Source organism: Pezoporus occidentalis, unplaced genomic scaffold, assembly GCF_034315485.1.
Source record: "Pezoporus occidentalis ecotype Australia unplaced genomic scaffold, CSIRO_AGI_Poc_V1 ctg94, whole genome shotgun sequence".
Taxonomy (NCBI): Eukaryota; Metazoa; Chordata; class Aves; order Psittaciformes; family Psittacidae; genus Pezoporus; species Pezoporus occidentalis.
The window spans coordinates 93,292-111,014 of record NW_026916304.1 but is presented as its reverse complement, the minus strand read 5'-3'; the positions used below and the strand labels follow the sequence as shown (position 1 = coordinate 111,014).

At 40.8% G+C, this 17,723-nt stretch overlaps 1 protein-coding gene across 2 annotated transcripts in view; it reads right to left on the bottom strand.

Annotated features, from left to right (window-relative positions):
* Positions 1-501: 501 nt before the first annotated feature.
* Positions 502-17,723, bottom strand: part of SLC44A3 (solute carrier family 44 member 3) — a 34,386-nt gene continuing 17,164 nt past the window's right edge. For both annotated transcript variants that reach the window (XM_062606119.1, XM_062606118.1), the window contains exons 11-16: positions 14,245-14,401; positions 13,194-13,277; positions 4,348-4,485; positions 3,642-3,878; positions 1,781-1,873; positions 502-688 (exon numbers count right to left, since the gene is read on the bottom strand). In XM_062606119.1, coding sequence (XP_062462103.1) covers positions 683-688; positions 1,781-1,873; positions 3,642-3,878; positions 4,348-4,485; positions 13,194-13,277; positions 14,245-14,401 — 715 coding nt within the window. In that variant the 3' untranslated portion in view covers positions 502-682. The remainder of the gene's footprint in view (positions 689-1,780; positions 1,874-3,641; positions 3,879-4,347; positions 4,486-13,193; positions 13,278-14,244; positions 14,402-17,723) is intronic.

Below are 17,723 nucleotides of genomic sequence, written 5' to 3'. Positions count from 1 at the left end.
TCTCATCTCTTTCCAGCCGCTGCTCATCTGCTACTTCTTTGTCAAGCTTTAAATCCAGATACAAATGTTTTTGGCTTTGTCATTTCAGTTGCAAAGGGAAGAGCTGTTGATCTACAAAAAACAAGGGCTATTCCTCACCTGCTTTACGGAGAGGAGCCAGTGGGTAGTTTATGATACTAACTTGTAAAAAACACTCCCAAAAGAGTATAATTCAAAGAAAGACACCTACCTCACAGCCATTAATTATCTTGTCTACAGAGGACTCCTATCAGTGATCATTTCATTGATGAGCTCAGCATTGTTCCTTACTTAGTTGCACCAGCTGTTCAGACATACAGAATAAATCAGGAAGCAGCCAGCTCAGAGTGCCTCTACAAACATGTCTACGCTTACTGATCCAGGAACAACTGGCCCAGTGTGCCCAGAAGAGCATGAAAAAGCTCCATGTGAGCTGGCACACCACAACTTTCAGACCATCAGAAAAGTATTGATAAAAAACAGTTGTGCTGACACACAAAATGCTTTATTCATACAGATTGTGTGTCACTTACTTTACCAATGAAGAAGGTACAACAGAGATTTAGAGAACTAATACGTTGTCCTGGGGTACTGGGAGTCTTTTTTGCTCCAATTGCTTTTGCTGTTGCTGCTCTGCCACTGTACTTCTTGGTGCACTTCACATTCAAGTCTACAAAGAGAGAACAAGGAGTCAAATCATGTGTAGCACTAGTCCTGTTACTGCATTTAAATGTCATAAGAGTAGACTGGGAAAGCAATTAAGGTTCTTTTGTGTCTCAAATCCACAATCATCTCCTGGGGAATGGCTCCCCACCCCCCTAATTTCTTTGCTTGGCAAAAATTTACTGAAGAATGCAGTAATAGACCCAAACAATGAAAAAATAAGGCACAACTATATCTCGCTGCAGGAATAAACCATCTGCCTATAGCAAAATGCCCACAAGATTGTGTGAGAGCTTGTTATAGCCTGGTACTTGCTGAAGGCAGCTCAAGAAACATCACCAGCATGTGTGACACTCCTGTAAGAAGCAGGGAGGGGGGCAGAAGACACTGGTGGTAGTGTCCAGAAAGTGCAGGTGCCAGAGAAGCTGTTGCTGCAGAGCCTTTCTCCAACAGCCCTGGCTTGGCCCCCCTGATGCTGGGGGAGTACCAGCCCAGACTGTGAACCTGCTGGGGCAGCTTCTCAGGTTGGGCAATTTGCAATAGTTTTTCAGATGTCAGCGAGCCTTTATTTGCAGGACTTCCCCAAGACTGGGTGTAGGGGAACACTCCCTTCTGGCATGCCAGGAAAGGAAAGGAGAAAAAAAGTCAAGGAGGAAAGAAAGAAAAGGGGGGAAGGGGGGGGGGGGAAGTGGAGAGGAAAGGCCTCTAAGCTCTAATCTTACATCTCTGGAACTTGAGCAGTTCTAGCCTGAAATCAAGCAGCCTACTGCTCTTCTGACTGCTACAGCAGACATGTGGAGGAGTATCAGACCAGCACTTATCTCCCACCCCTTTGCCATTATCACATCTTTCTCTTCCTCTGCTGAGCACACTGAGGAATGGGCAGAAGGATGAGAACAAATACTTGACCCAGCCATTTTGCACCAGCAGAAGGTTTCCTGAGGAAGGAAAGCAACAGGAGGAAAAACAGGATACTGGGTACAACACGTTGGTATGGTAAGACACTGGGAGATAAATGACAGCCTACATCCATTCCTGTTGGGACATAAAGGCAAACAGATTAGCTGGCAGGTAAATACATATCCCACACCTCTCTCACCATAGGTTGGAGTTCTGTCCCATCTTCATTATCCTGGAAAGGTCTTCTGTGTTTTTGCTCATCTGTTAACTTGTTACTCTGACTCACAAAGGTCTAAGAGCAAAAAACAGGGTGAGATCATTTGGGAATGCAAACCATCATGTAAATAAAAATACCTGATTGAGGGAGAGAATTAGCCCCAGGCTAAGAAACTATAGCTGGTTCCTAGCTGGATGACACTGAGTGATACCAGGAGGGACCCTGCAGGAGCAGCAGGGGTGATGAATGCAGCTGAGAAGGATTAAGCAAGAGAATCTGTTACATCTATTACAGGAACAAGGACTCTGGCTGCCTGAAATCCCTCACCTGGCTCTCTGCCACTGCCACATACTGCCCTGAGGGCCTCCCATCCCCAGATGTTTGTAACCCAGCTGTAACACGGACGACCCAAGTGAAATGCCTTCATGCATTGGGAAACTCAAAGTTCTTCGCTATATGAGCAAACTTACTCTTGATCATATAATGAGAAGGAGTTTGGATGTGCTGCCCCCAGTTTTTTCCCATACAAGGTTACACAGCCTATCCTGCCTGGAAGAATCCTTACCCCTGGGGGAAATCCCCTCTTCACCAGAGGCCCTAGGGCATGCCTAATTATAAGGAATTAAGACCAGAGTTAAAGAGAAACTGCCACAAAGTTTGGAAGTGGAGAGAGGAAAGCCTCTGTTTGCTTCATAAAGGAGAACTGGCTTAAGAAGTATTTTAGCATTTGGCAAAACAGAGGGAGAAGAATAGAGGTCAAGGCTTCAGAGTTTTCCATTCAGTAACATATTCCTATTCGGGATATGTGCTTAAGTACTGTTCTGAATCAAAGCCAAAGCACATCTGCTTGCTTCTGTATAAAGGGTTAAAGCCTATCTTCAGGCTGCCTTTTTGTTGGTTTGTTTTGTTTCCAACAAAATTCTATGAACATTACACGGAGTTAAACAGCAGCATCCAAAAAACCACAAAACACTTCTTCCAACACTGTCCTGAAGAAATCCCTCCAGAACATTCATATCGTATAAGCTATTCTGGCTGCTGAGTTTGTTTGTCATGAATCACCAAGATCTTTCTTTATGAAAGAAAAGACAGGATTGGCAAACATAGCATGAAAGGAAAAAACATCTGCATCTTCAGATATGCTCTTAATATGAAAGGGATGGCACATACACATTCAAATGTTTCAGATACTAGCTAAAGCTCCCCATTGCTTTTAGCTATGTAATGGTTACCCATGAAAATGCTTGTGATACAATACAGTAATTTTGAGGGTAAAGTCACAGAACAATCAAATCCAGAGGCAGAAGAATTTAATCAAGAGACAGAAGGCTGTTTTGGCAAAGGAAACTATAGCTATGAAGCAGAGCAACTCGAGTTTGTGTGAAGTCGGCTCAGAACTACAGCATTCATAGGATGTGGATGGACCCCTGACCTGCTGCTTGCAACAAGCAGCTATAGTAAGTCACAACAAACATAAACATCTAATCTTAAAACACCCCATGGACTGATCTCTGCAGCCAGCTCATCTAGTTATTTATGGTTTTTAATGACCAATTATATATTGAACATATATCTACTAAGGCCTGAAAACTCAGCCATTACTTACAGGGTATGATCTGAGAGAAGGCAGCAGATCAGAGCTAGCACACGGGAGTCAGAGGGAGCCATTTACTTCACTTTATAAATTCACTTGTGATTTGTATCCCTGTGCCCATCCTGTTCTAAGGTGTTGGAAAGGAAATAGCATGGGTTGTGGGTTCAAACTACTAGGTCCTGGGGAAAGAAAAAGTCCCCCAAAGCTTAGAATGCCTCAAACATCTTTCCTGTTATCACTTGGGTTTACCAGCAGTTCCTGATCCACAAAGTACGGCCTCTCTGCAGATCCATCATTTGTTTCCATATCAATAGCAAAGCAAAGGAAGATGGCATCTGTTGTCACTTCAAACACAGACAGAAAGCTGTGGGAGATCAGGCAGGCAAAGAATCCAACCAGTAACAGAGGAACTACCCATGCTTGCAACTCCCGATGGTAGTTAAATGCCATCAATCCTCCAAAAACAGTAAAACATACAACAAACACCTGTAAAGGGCAGTGAGAGAGAAATGCAGCCTCATTAATCATGGAGAAATGCTTCTTAATAAAACCCCCAATCCCCCAAACTCCCCAATCCAGTATTTTGACAGCACATCTCATCTGGGAAATAGCTCTGCAGTTTCTGGCATCCTGCACTTGTCACACTTTGTGTTCAATTCCTCATGTCGATTCCACAGGGCAGAGGCAATCTTTTACTATGTAATTACCAAAGACTCATTTTAATGAGAACTGTAGGAGTGGCACCAAGGATACTGATCCAACTAAATCACTCTGTAAAAACTATGAAAAGGATTAAATTCCTTAAACGTTATCTTCTCTCCTGAACTCATTTTACAGCATAAACAACACTGAGTTTAACAAAGATAAGCCTTATTTACTTTAGGTATAAGAAAAGAGATTCAAACCCCTGATTTTTCACTTCATTCTTACAGAACAGTACTTCTGTTACTCTTACCTTTCCTAGAAATAGGATAAAATCTCCAAAACAGCTAATGGATGCAAGCTTAGCAGAATTCTTTGCCAAAACAAAGACAGCATCCTTTGCTGATGTACAAAAATTGGTCCCATTTATAGCTGTAGTTGTATATGCATGCTGAAATGAGAGAAGACGCAGCGAGAAAGGGAAGACTCTTAGGCACTAGGTATTACTTAAGCAACATGCAAAGCCTTAAACTCTATTTGGAAATACAGACTTTATGAATGTAAAAGTATTTTGCATAATACAAAGTTCTCTACTCTAATTTTTTGTTAATGAATACAAGTACCACAAAACACTTACTTAGCTGGCGTCACACTACCCAAACTTGCTTGTTTTCTATGAATCTATCACCAAGACTGCTGGCAAACTATGGAGGTGGAACAATCAGGTTATGTAGCTGTAAAGTCACTGAAAAATTGATGATTTAAAAGCTTTTCTATGTGCCCCTTTCAAACTATTCATATGCTACTTAAATTCAAGCTTATGCCTGCAGCCATAAAACAAACTCATTTGGAAAATGACTGGAAAAGAACAGCTAAAGGATCCTGGACCAGACCAGGGAGTGCTATGTTCTACACACAGATTTCAACAGACATCAGTTTATTGATGTACTAGAGAATTTTACACGATTTCTCTTTGTGGAAACTTGCCAAGACGGGTGGGGAGGTCAGAATATTTACCTCAATGGACTGGATTATTTTAGCAGTTGTTCTGCATAACCTGACATATATGTTCCATTTATGGAACTCCTCAACAAGACTGAAACCATGTCAAAAATATCAGCTGAGAAAAACACCATTCAAGACACCTGAAATATGTGCTGATCTTTACCGGCAAGTCTCAAGAGCAGTTTCTCTTTACTCAAAATATAAGAAGGTGCATTATGCCTCAAAACCAGATTAGTACAGTCAGTAAGAACCACAGTGTGCAATGGATTACTGTTTGGAAGGAATTTATATACCCAAACGTGTATTTGCTCCTTAGATTACTTTTGCTTCACCTGAAAGTGAAAAAATACCTATAACTGGTCCGCTGAAAGTCAATTATATGGCCCACTACAAAACACTTCCTGGTTTTCTTACTTAGAAGTTAAAATAAGCTATCTGAAGGCAGAGAAAATCTATTTCTGCAGAGGTCAGTTTTACCCCACAGCAATTTCTGGAACATAATGTAGTGCGGCAAAGCAGTATTAACTAAAAATAAGACAGAGAAAGAAAGACATTAAATGCGGTCTAAGATCCTTTGTCTCTTTATTGTGAATATTATTTTATATATGACAAAGGGGTTTTCTCTTTCTCTCATAGTAAGCAAAAAAAAAGTAGAACTAAAGGGTGATATCCTGTATATATTGTACTTACACAGTAGTAACTACATCCATAGATGGAAGAAGTGTCAGTTAAAAACATAGATTTATTGCCTACTCTTAAGAAAAATCGAAGACTCCACTGAACTCTACAGAAACACATTGAGTATCTGCATAAAAATCTGTTTAAACAAGCAAGCTCACTTCATTCCTAAATAGGAAAAAATGCTTTCTGTGCTAACTCCCATTTATCCTGACACTGCTCCTTTTCCCTGGGAAACATGAATAGACCCACCTTTATAACATGCGGGGAGTTAAGTCTGTGTCATCATTCCATTAATAGACCCAGAGCTGAGACACAAGGTGCAAAGGGTTATCTAAGTTTGTTTCTGTCCCTTATGAATTCAATTCACAGAACAGATCCCGATCTGGTGCTGTCACTATAAGTCTGGCCAATAAATGAAACAGAGATTCTATATTCACTATAAATAGTCCTGTTTTTAAAATGAAAAAGAATGCTGAAAATGCACGTGCACTTGTTCAAACATTGTTTCCAAACTTAAGATAAATACCCATTTGTTTGCACTCTTGAATTAGTCACTTTGGTATCCGAAGAATGTGCAATGAAAAGAATTGCTGATATTTATTAACTAGAATAGTTATCTTGGGAAGACTGAAAATAATACTGGAGACTGAGTACTACCTGCACAGGGGTTTGGTGTATTGGTAAAAAAAAAAAATGGCATTTATAACAATTACAACTTCAACAAATCATGGAAGTAACAGCTAGTCATGACATCTACACAAGAAAGCAGGCAGGTAATAATCCAGTGTTATAGAAGGAATAACAGACAGAAAGGAATGAACTGCTGAACACTACAAGTCACTGACACAGGTGAATCAAGAATGTTACTAGTACAGGGAGAAGACTTAAAACCAAGTGATCTCTACCTCTGAGCAAAATATACCTCCCTGAGGTTGAAGGGTTTCTTGTTTGGCCTAGACTGTCCCCCCATCCACTTTTCTGCCAGTTCCCATGCAGACCCCATACCCTGGTCCCATCCCGCCACACTGAAATCTACACATTCTCACTAACAAAACACATCTCTGACATTGAAGCAAACGTGTGTTTCCATGAAACTTGCACAGAAATGAGCTCAAATGACTTCTCATCCACCGGAGCACATCTAACACACACAGCTGTTACGAGTATTTGCAAATCATTCTGGGTTTTGGACTAGGAAGCTTAGATATCCCATTAATTTTGCAGTGGCAGGGTATGCACAAGAACTTAATCCCTTTCAAAATAAAGACAGTTCCAAAGGCTAAGACAGTGGGCCATGGTCAGTTAAGAATCTGCTATTATTTAGAAACAGGTCATTTAGATGTGGTTTTCTACAGAACATCTTCCCTTTTCCCATGCACAAAAGATTTAGTGAACTTGAAAATGTTTGAGAGAAAGGCAGCAGGAATGATCCAACAGGTATGGAATGTCTTCTGTCTGGGGAACGACTGAGAACACCAGGCTCTTCTGTCTGGAAAAGAGGTGACTGAAGGAGCATGCAGGAAGAAGGCTACAAAATCATGAGAAATGCAGAGAGGGTAGGAAGGGTTAGATGGCTCACTGCTTCTTCCAGCACAAAGACTAGGCAGGGGCAGGAAGCAGTAAGAGCCAAATTTGAAAACAGATGGTATTTCTCCTCACTGTAAGTCTGTAAGCTGTGAACTGCTGGACAAAGGATGCTTTAGCTGCTGTAAGTACACATGAGCTCAAGTGGGACTGGGAGAGTTCAGGGAAAAGGAATCCACTGGGTTAATAAACACACAGAAAACATACTCAAATCAAGTGGTCCCTAGGCTGGAAACAGATATATAGGGAAATATACTCTTGTTCTACCTGAGAGTTCACTCACAGCCACTGTGGGAGATGGGATACTGAGCTGGATGGAGATTCAGCCTGCCTGTTATGCTCAATGAACTGATGTTTTACAATGGTAGTCTCTGCTGCAGTGACAAACAAGTAATAATGGCACTGATAGCACACCACTGATCAGAAAGCATGGGAGACAGTGGGCCAGGATCAGTTTACCCTTGCATCAGCAGGCTGGTACTGTATCACCACCTTTGTGAAGAACACAAGCCTCCTCTGGCTGGGAGCCTGGGAACTAGACACAAGTTTCTCAGTGTCAGGATGAATAAATAAGGAATGTGAATGTTTACATATTTCCAAATACCACAGTATGCAAAAAACCCTCTATTTAAAGAATACATCCTTCTGTGCCTCACAACACAGAATGTCAAGGGTCTTGGAAAGACTGACCTGCTGGTTTCATGAGAAAGGCACCGTGGCTTAGATCCAGGCCATGAGTTCCCCAATTGTTGAGAATAATTGCTACTTTGTGTAATGACTGAGTTCAGCCCTCCGCTCTAGGACTTGTTTTAATAAAATGGCTTTGGGGAAGAAGGGTGTCGTACCCCACTTCAGCTTTTCCTACTCTGTTGGTATTTTCTGACTGACCTGATCTTGTTGCTGCCCACTCTCCTGGGGGCTGCCCTGGTCAGCTCCAGCCAGTAGTGTCTTGGCTTGCAAGTGTCCCAGCTGCCAGTGGAATCCCCTCAGGAAACAAAATCCAGTGGCAGCAAAAGGCAGTGATGTTTCTGTGGCTGCTGTACAGCAGTTAGCGACCCAGTGAGAAAGCTGCAGCTTGTTCCTCAGACAGTGGTGGAAATCAGAGCAACATGTGCCTGTGAGGCCTCACTGAAGAGATCAGGACATGCAAGACTGGAAGGGACTCCCAGCCACTCCAGCCCCTGGCTATTTCAGGTCAGCACATTATACAATGTCTTAAGTGCAAAGCTCCCTCTTTAAACTGCTCAGGGTTTTTCCCTCTCCCAACCTTTATGTTTGGAGTTACTCCAGACAGTTGTACCTCTGATCCCTAGGACCCTTCTTCCAACTTCCAGACAACATTTACTCATGAACAGTTTGCTCCTGCTAACGCTGACCTTGTCTTGGCTCTTCCCCCTCCCTTCTGTTTCTCTTCTTGATATACTCATAGATGGTAACTCGCTCTTACCCTTCATCTGTTAAAGTAGACACACCAGGATATTCCAGTTCCCCTGTGAGATGAGCCTGATCACCTAACCAGCAACTTGCACAATGGCATTTATCCCCCTCTTTCTGGTGCAAGTATTTCATCTCATACCTTCCAAGACTGAACCTGCCCTTTCTGCAGCCTTGTTAACTAATGGCTATTGTCCTGTGGTTGACACACACACAGAGAATACTCTCCTCTCCCACTTCAACCAGCAAGCACACAGCTAATACAGACACAGTTAGTTTTGATTCTTAGGTTAATTACCATCTGTAAGAAACCCTTCAACAGCCTCCCAAATTTTTTCAAGCAACCAAAGAAGCACAAATTTCCTTTATTTCCATTCTAGCTTATATTTGCACTGTGGTCCTTTAACTTACTTTGCTTCCTAATCTCTGTGTCATCTACTCCCTCCCATGGCTATTACCCAGTGGGAAGGACCAACACAACCTTCTCTGCAGAGGGCACTTGGGTGTTCCTTTCCTGCACTGCTACACCTGGGCTCCATCTCAACCACAGGGCTTGGACCATAAGGATACTACTTGAAGTGCCCATTGCATCATGATTACATCACTACTGGAGCTGCTTACATTGGCTTCTGCAGTTAGTGTGACAGTGTTCTCATCTGAGAGCTCTGAAATAAAATCGCACTGAAAATTTCCAGAGAGTTGTTCACAAATTGCTCTGCTCAAACGCACTGAATTGTCGGTCATTCGCTTCACTGCATGTTATTTTCTTTCTCTCTTTTAAAATGGGATAGGGGAGAAGAGAAAGGTACCAAAGCAAGAATTAGTCAGCCGTGTTCATCTCTATCCGCTACAGGGTTTAGCCCACAGAGCAAGTAAAGACCTAAGGAAATTTATTTCCTGTTATTGCATGCATAAAGCCACTAAAAGAAAACCAAATGTATTTCAAATATTATTTCACTGAAGATTAAACATTTTTGCCAACTGGATTTTCAAGATGATTGAAAATTTAGCTTAACATCTAGAAGCAATTTTGCCAGTAACATTAAAATGCAATATTGGTTTTGGGAGGAAAAAGGAGTACTTGACGGGGTGAAGCATAAATGTGTTTGGCAGTGCAGAGAAGTGTACTTTCATTAGCATGCATGGATTGTGGTTTTATCTGGGTCACTTCTCTGCAAGGCATTTAACTGCAACCTCCTGATAGGCTTCCATCCAAAGTTTAAGACCAAGCCAATTGCCAGGGATATATGACCATTAGATAGACTTGCTTCTGGCTTTTTACACTAGACAGTCGCTTGCTTTCAGTGCCAGCGTCTCAGCACTGGCAAATGCAGGCTGTAACACACTGCTGACTGCAGTAATGCCCACCACAGGGCATGGAAGGCTACACTGCAAGTAACCACGCTGTTGAAAACAGAGGAACCACAAACTGCTCAGCAGCTCCTTCAGAAACCCATGTGCTGCACTTCAGAGAGGCTCACTGCCAACTGGCTGCACATGAACCCAGAGCAGACACAGGGAAGCAAAACTATCCTGAAATAGATAGATGGAAAAGTCACTGCAACAAGGTTGTAATGGGGAAAAAGCAGCGAGCACTTTGATGTATAAGAAGACTACCAGTACGATTTAAGAAAGCAGGAGACAGACCTTGTAGCTCCCAAACCATATTAAAAACACAGTATATTCTTTTTATGGAAGAAAAATTTCTATCTCCCAGATTTTTCTGGAGATGATAGGCTCCGTTTATCTGGAACATACTGAACCCATCAGAGCCAGCAGATGAAAAATCTGTGGTAATTCTGACAAGTGTTGGCGAACAGAACTGTCAAGTAAGGATAATGACTTTATAGTCACAAAGCACTTCTCATCCAGATAGAGCCCAGAGTGCTTTACAATTGTTACTAATGGATTATACACACACATGAATCACTTTGCCCATGACTGAAATGGAAGAGCTTTAGGAGTGAACTGTTTAACAGCACATAGCAACACTACACCACAGTTTAGCACAGGATCCAGTTGCAAAACCAAGAGAAATTTAGGAAGACAGACTGTTAATTATCCACACTGCAATGTGCACAGGACACTGGGTTTACATCACCCCTCCCCTCCAACAACCACCACTGGAAATATGGCAACTGTCAGCATCTAACACAGCACTCTGTCACGATGGAAAGAGGACAAGGCACCTTTTTGGCCCTGTTCCCATTAAATTCCAGAGAGCTGAGCAAAACTGAGCTGAGCCTGCAGAGAACAAGTCACTTCAAGGATGCATGCAACTACCAAAGTCGCTGTTAAATCCCACCTGAAAGATGGCACCTTTCCATCCATAAAGCCTGAGAAGTACTCTTTGATAACTTAACAGAGAACTTGGGAAGAGAGAAGCTTGCGCTACATCAGCAGTGTTACTTCCTCCAGCACCTGTTTCTCATCTGCAAGCTTCCCAGAGGGAAAACAAGGGACTCTGTTTAATCCTGATTAAACTTGTGAATGAAGGAGCAGAAAGAATTTCAATCATCTAAGCAATATAACAACAGGTTGAAGAAAAGAGTGCATTAGTGATGGGGAAAACTTTTGGTTTTTTTTTGGGGGGGGGTTAAGAGTTTTAGGTAATTTTATGCTATTATTATAGTGAAAGTAATAGAATAAAAGGTAAAAATACAGTAAGGAATGTTAACACATACAATAACTTTTGAACCAACTTTTCTAACAGCTGTTCCACATTTGAGTCATTTCAACTCACACAAGAAGCAAAATCTGAACTAAAAAATACTTTCAAAATAGTAGAAACATCGGTACCAGCAATTTCTGAACCCCTTCCAGGTCCTACTCTCAAGGCCATGTTCAAAAGCCATGTGACATTTCAAGACTGTAGCCTCCCTCACTGATCTCAATAAGAGCTGTTATGAGTTCAGTACTTCAGTACATCAGATACATTAATTTCTCTATGAAATGCAATAATCTGAGACCAATGTTACCCCTTCGGACAGGTAAAACTACTATTAAAATCTTGCAGTGTGTTCTTATTTTTCTTCTCCTCTAACCCTCGCCCAGACTGCCCTGGATTTGGAGTACATGGAACACCATCATCCTTGCCAAAAAGATGTTCCAACAAACAGTTATCTAACAGCAAACTGTACTATGATCATTAGGTTAAAAGCCAGGACTCATATAAAAGCAGAAACTTGCCTACAATAGATTAGGAAACAGGAAATCTTTAAAGGGAACGAGAGCTACCATACAGCCTTCTGAAACAAAAGGAAGAACATTACAGTAATTAATTCTTCTTTTAACAAACACGTAGCATACAACAGCTGAAGAAAGTAAATACTAGGATGCTGGATATCTCTTTGAAAGGCAGGAAGCTAAGGGGAAAGGGTGACTACAAATGGAAAGCCTGGAATCAAAAGGAACTCAAAGATTCCTCACTCAGTCAGTGACCATAAGGTCTATCTAAAAAAAGCTAAGCCTGGAAAATTCATCATCTAGAACCTGAAATTTCACTGCACAAGTATTTAATCTAGGCTGAACTAAGTGAAAAACTTGCTCTTCAGAGTGGTCCAAGATTAAACTTAATTTATGCACCTCCTTCAGAGGAGAAGTCAGATCCTTTATCAGCATTGTCTTGTTTACTTCATTACTACCCTGAGCAATGAGAACAAAGAACATGACAATCAGAGTCAGGAATCAGCGTGAATATCTGATTCCCTTTCACATTAAGAATACCACAGTCACCAGAGATAATGAAGGGAGAGACTGACAAAGAAAAAAATTAACTATGTATAGTGACGTACACAGAGCTGGAAAACATGTGGATAAAAAGGATCAGGAAAAAGTATGAGTTAAGTATCTAAAAAACTCAGAAATCATCCATTTCAAATAAACCCTCTTTTGAAACAAAACTGCTAACAAAACAAAGATGTCACTCAAAAAAAGAGAACATGATATTCATCTTTCTTTTTCATCATGGATCATATTCCCAGATAAACTGATAATGGAAATCAGCCAGGAGTTCAAGTTTCTTTACTCAGTACTTTCAGGTGGAAAATACTGAGTCTAGTTTAATGACACATCTCCAGATAGGGTTCTTACTTCTTCACTGATTCCTTCCACCTGGAAATCTCTGTATTTCAGTAGTCTGTCAGGCAAAGCTCAACAAAATACTGTCTTCTTCCCTACAGAAGTAGCAAGTGGCCCTCTAAAAGGATTATCCCAAGCTGTGATAACTAGCTTCCTAAAATCTTGTACCTTGCATGTTCATGAATTCCCTGTTTCTTTGCAACAAGTACCATCTACACTTGAAGACTAGTTTAGTTTAGGTTTAGTTTAGTTGGCCAGCAGAAAACTTTGGCTTGCACACACTGGATGTTGCTTTAGTCATGCTAACTATAGCTAGCATATACACACAGCTTGTAGGTATACAGATGGTTGAGTGACAGAGATGTGAGAACATACCTGGTTAAAGTATCTTAAGCAACTTTCCTGACACCAAAAGCAGCAGAAACAGCACTTGAACAGGCACTTGGCACATGCACTCTCCTGCAATAAAATGAAATGTTTGGTTACCGGACACAGAATTAGACTCAAAATTGCCATTTTAGGAAAACTTGCCTTACAGGTGACTGACTCTTCTAATAAAGCACTCATTTGGGCACAAGCTACTTCCTTCTGAGTTACAGGAACTGTTTTTAATTCACACCCTGTAGTATTAATGACTGATGAACTGAGCATATCTTCTTTCTTCCTGTGCACAGGAGATTCATCTCTGAGAAAAGAAAGTAAGTGCCACAAGCAGCTTTGTGAGCTAACAGCTGTTTGGAGAGCAAAGCAGGCAGGGAATTCAGTAACCCTTACAGCACTTTACAGCGATCAGGGAGTACACTGACAGTCTTCAACTTTTTTGTTTACCTAAAAACCTTCACAGTTCTGAAATGACTGGTCCACCCTTAATGGACAAAAAGAAAAGAATGGGCATAAAGCTTGTATGCAATAGAATCCCAGATTGGTTTGTGTTGGAAGGGACCTTATAGCTCATCCAATTCTGATCCCCTGCCACAGGGGGTTGCCTAAATCTTCCTTTAAAATCACAGCTGTGCAGTCATGACAGCTCTTTCTCCTTGCCAAAGTGTCAGAACTAACTGCAGTGGTATGTTTCCAGCAGCAGGTAAGAGATGTGGAGATGCATGAAAGACAAAGAAGTCAAGCACAACCAAACCAGCACAGCTCTATTTTTTATATACCTTAAAAGATGTGGTTTGGATCCTACACATATCTCTGGAATAGTTCTTATTTCATACATTCTTTCTACAAACTCCTATTACAAGGCAGATTAAATATTTTCTAGTAGATATCTTAGATGTAACAACAAAGTTCTTCCTTACCTTTGTTTTTGTAAAATTTACAATGCAAAAAATTTTAAATAGAGCATTCTGCCAATTTTTTCCTTTATCATTCATAGAAAACTTTACATATAAACACTAAATAAAGCTGGTTTATACACACCTACCTTCTGTTTTAGGATATTATAAAAGTACAAGAGAAGAATCCTTGGTATTCTCAGTATTGTGATGAGAAATGAGCCTTTTACAGCAGTTCCTAGGTGATAGCAAAAAAGAACTGATATGGAAGACAGGACTGGGTGAGGTGGTGGGTTATTCTTGTTCCTAGAAAGAAAACCAAAGAATTTTAACTTGATTTAAAAGCTTAACTGAAGGATATATACATGGTATCTTTTTAGGATTGGGAGATTTCAATAACTAAGCCAGTATCTCTTTTCCCACTTCAACAAGTCCAGTTTTCTTACTGACTTCATCTGAATGTTCACCTTAGTCCAAAGGAAAGCAGCCAAGTGTGTAACTTTTATTGGATTAGTTTAATTCTTAAGCAATGACTCTTTTGGTATATTCAGTAATGGAAAAAGATCTAGAAAAAGCCTACAATGGAAAATACCAGAAGTAAGTGAACACCATCTGAGAATACTTCCTTGAACCCCTCTCCGCTTTCTGTCACTTCTATTCTCCACAGTCTTTCATTTTACTGTTGTTTCTGCAAGATCTTCGGCTGAAGGAATGAATCCGCTCTTTCTGCTTTACAGATAAAAGACCAACTAGAAAAAATAGCACAAGCTTTCATATCTACAGTTGAGATCTAATATCTGCTTTTATTGATGCAATTTGGTCAACTTTTGCTTTAAATACAGTTCAGATAATTATCTCTTATTCATTGAACATGATTTGTTTTCCGAGGGAATTCTTGGTCCCGTTCTAAAGGTCAGTTTAATGTCAATCATTTACAGACAGTAGTATGACACAGCTCTTAAGAATGTATATAAAAACCAGGAAAAGAACTTCAAGCCGCTCCCCCACCCTTTTTCAAATGCTGTAAGAAAAAAATCAATTAGATTAATGCTATAAACACCTATAAAAAGCTGTTTCAGGAGATTAACCCCTCCCCCCCATCAACAGTCATAAATAGCCCTTCTATAAAGCAACTCTTCAGCAACTGGCCGAACCCTGTGAAATTTACAGAGATAACAGACCAGCAGCAACTTGGCTCAGCAGTTAAGATCAAACCTTGTATCACAAAGAAGATGCCTTATTTTCATGAGTGACTCCTTCAAAACATCTGTTATCTTGAACGGTTAATAGTTTGCACAATAAACTAAGAAATAAAAAGGCAGTGATAAGAGAGTGACTGGTTGGGGCTAAAAAGCTCCACAAGGATATCAATCATACACACTGTATCTAGAGAGGTATCACAGTTCTACAAGAATCCTGGAGGTATCACTGCAGCTCATTCAAAACACTAAATACTTTGCAAGCAAAAAAGTTGTATTTAAATATCTGAATATACCACATTATTTTAAATAGGAAATTCCAGGAAAGCAGTTGCTGCATTTATTATTTTTGGTCTTATGGTTAGGGGAACAGCTTGGGGGATAGTGGAATTTTATACTGAATAAGCCGGTTTGTTGGGGTTGCTGTGTTAGAAGCACATACATAGCAATATAGATGAGTTATTCTATCCATATCATACCATTCTTTCCTTTTCCCTCATACACCATCTTAGAAATTACAGTCTCAGGCAGATCTCAGAATATAAAAGATTAGGTTTCTGCCAGTTGAATGTTAACCAATGGTGAGAAATAGAGAGAGGACTCTCATGTTACTAATTACTTCCTCCTGAAGAAAAAAAAAAAATTAAGAAAGGACCTGATATTTTTAACAGGACTCCCTAATGAGCAGGAATGTCAAAATTTGAAGTATAAATGCATTTCTAGATGTTTGGATGCTCTTCCACACCTTCTTTTCCAAGTAAAGGTATTCTCACCAGAACAGGGTCTGACAAGGTTTCTTGTTGCACTTCCAGGACAAAGATTTTCCTTGTGAATCCTGTGCATATAGACTCCACTGCATGCACACAAGGTATCAGGGACAAAAAACAGGGGTCTGCCTGATAAAACTGGTTACAAGACTGAGTAGGGCCACAGACTGCTTCTCCTCTTTGGCATTCCAACTTTATGTGACCACAGGATTGTCTGATTTACATAGCACACTACTGTTCCAAAATCCTGTGAACCTGGATCCAATACCACATCAGCTTTTAATAATTTTCTTTCTCTGGTGCTGCCAATTGTCTTGATTCTCTTGTAAGCTCTGTGACTCTCAGTATCTTTCTAACACCCAATTCCCTTCAATCTAATCATCACACATGCATCTCAGCTTTCATCTTAAAAACACTTCTTTGTGTGTGGAGAAAAAATGCCATCTTGACACATCCAAAAGATGTAGATATATGAAAAAGAACAAGAAGCACTTCTTTAAAAGCCTGTCCCTTTCAGAGCTGGGCTTATAGCTCTCTTCAATTGTGCCGCATCTGTTTCAAAGACTGCTTAAAGAGAGATTTAGTGTAAAATACTTTAGAAGTGTTACATACTTCCTTAATTTCAACCCTGTGCAGTGACAGACATGCACTGGAGCTACTGAATAAGCTTAGACACGGACAGGACAGTGATGTCTGTGACATTGATCAAGTACCCAGAGGGGAAAAGCCTCATCTGACTGAAAAGGTACATATGCACACATAATACCTACCATGAAAATAAACCCTCATGTAAGGCATAATACTAACAGCGAAGGTTTTTTAAAAGACTGACCCCTTTTCACAAGTCACCAAAAGCAATCATTATGCAAAAAAAATTTCTTCATTTTATTAAATTAATAAAATCTTTCATATATTCATGTTTCATCTGAAGGAAAAGGCAAACTCCATTTTCAGTGGTGGTTTCCTCACAAACATATGCTACCTGTAAAGCTAATCCAGCTAAAATGACCGCTGCCCTCCCCATTTGCAACTCTTGGCCATGCAGCACATTGCTGTGCATGCTGCGGACTGAGATTTCCGCAGGGAAAGGCAGTGCCATTTCCTCGGAGGACTTACAAGCAAAGAAGAAAGCCTCCCTGTGAGGTATCATAAACAAACTCTTGTGACATGCCTTTATGATGCTGCCCCAGGGGATACATTAAAAACACACAGCAAGACAAGCTCAGAATTGCTGGAACAGCTTGAGATAACCCTTGCCCTTGATGGTACGGCTGCTCTTGCTGCTAAGCAGCCTCTGCCCATTCCCTTACTGCTCTGCAGATCTGTGCTCACAGCCTTAAGGCTAGGAAAAGGGATTACCAGCACAGAGAAACTGTATTTCACCTTCCAAGCACAACTCTCTCAACACAGTACATGCCACCTGGCAAGAAAGAGGAGGGCTTGACAGTAGATATGCAAGATTATTTCAACACAATTGGGTGCAGGCACCTTCTGTGGCCAGTCCCTGCAGCAGTCAAAAATAGCTGGAAAGCGGAAGAGCCCAGCAGAGAAGTAAATGTCATCACAGGGGTTTCTATAGGTGCTTCCCTGGAAGAAGACTGGGACAGTATCTTTGTGTTGGGGATTTGGGTGGCATATCATACCAACATGCACCATACAACC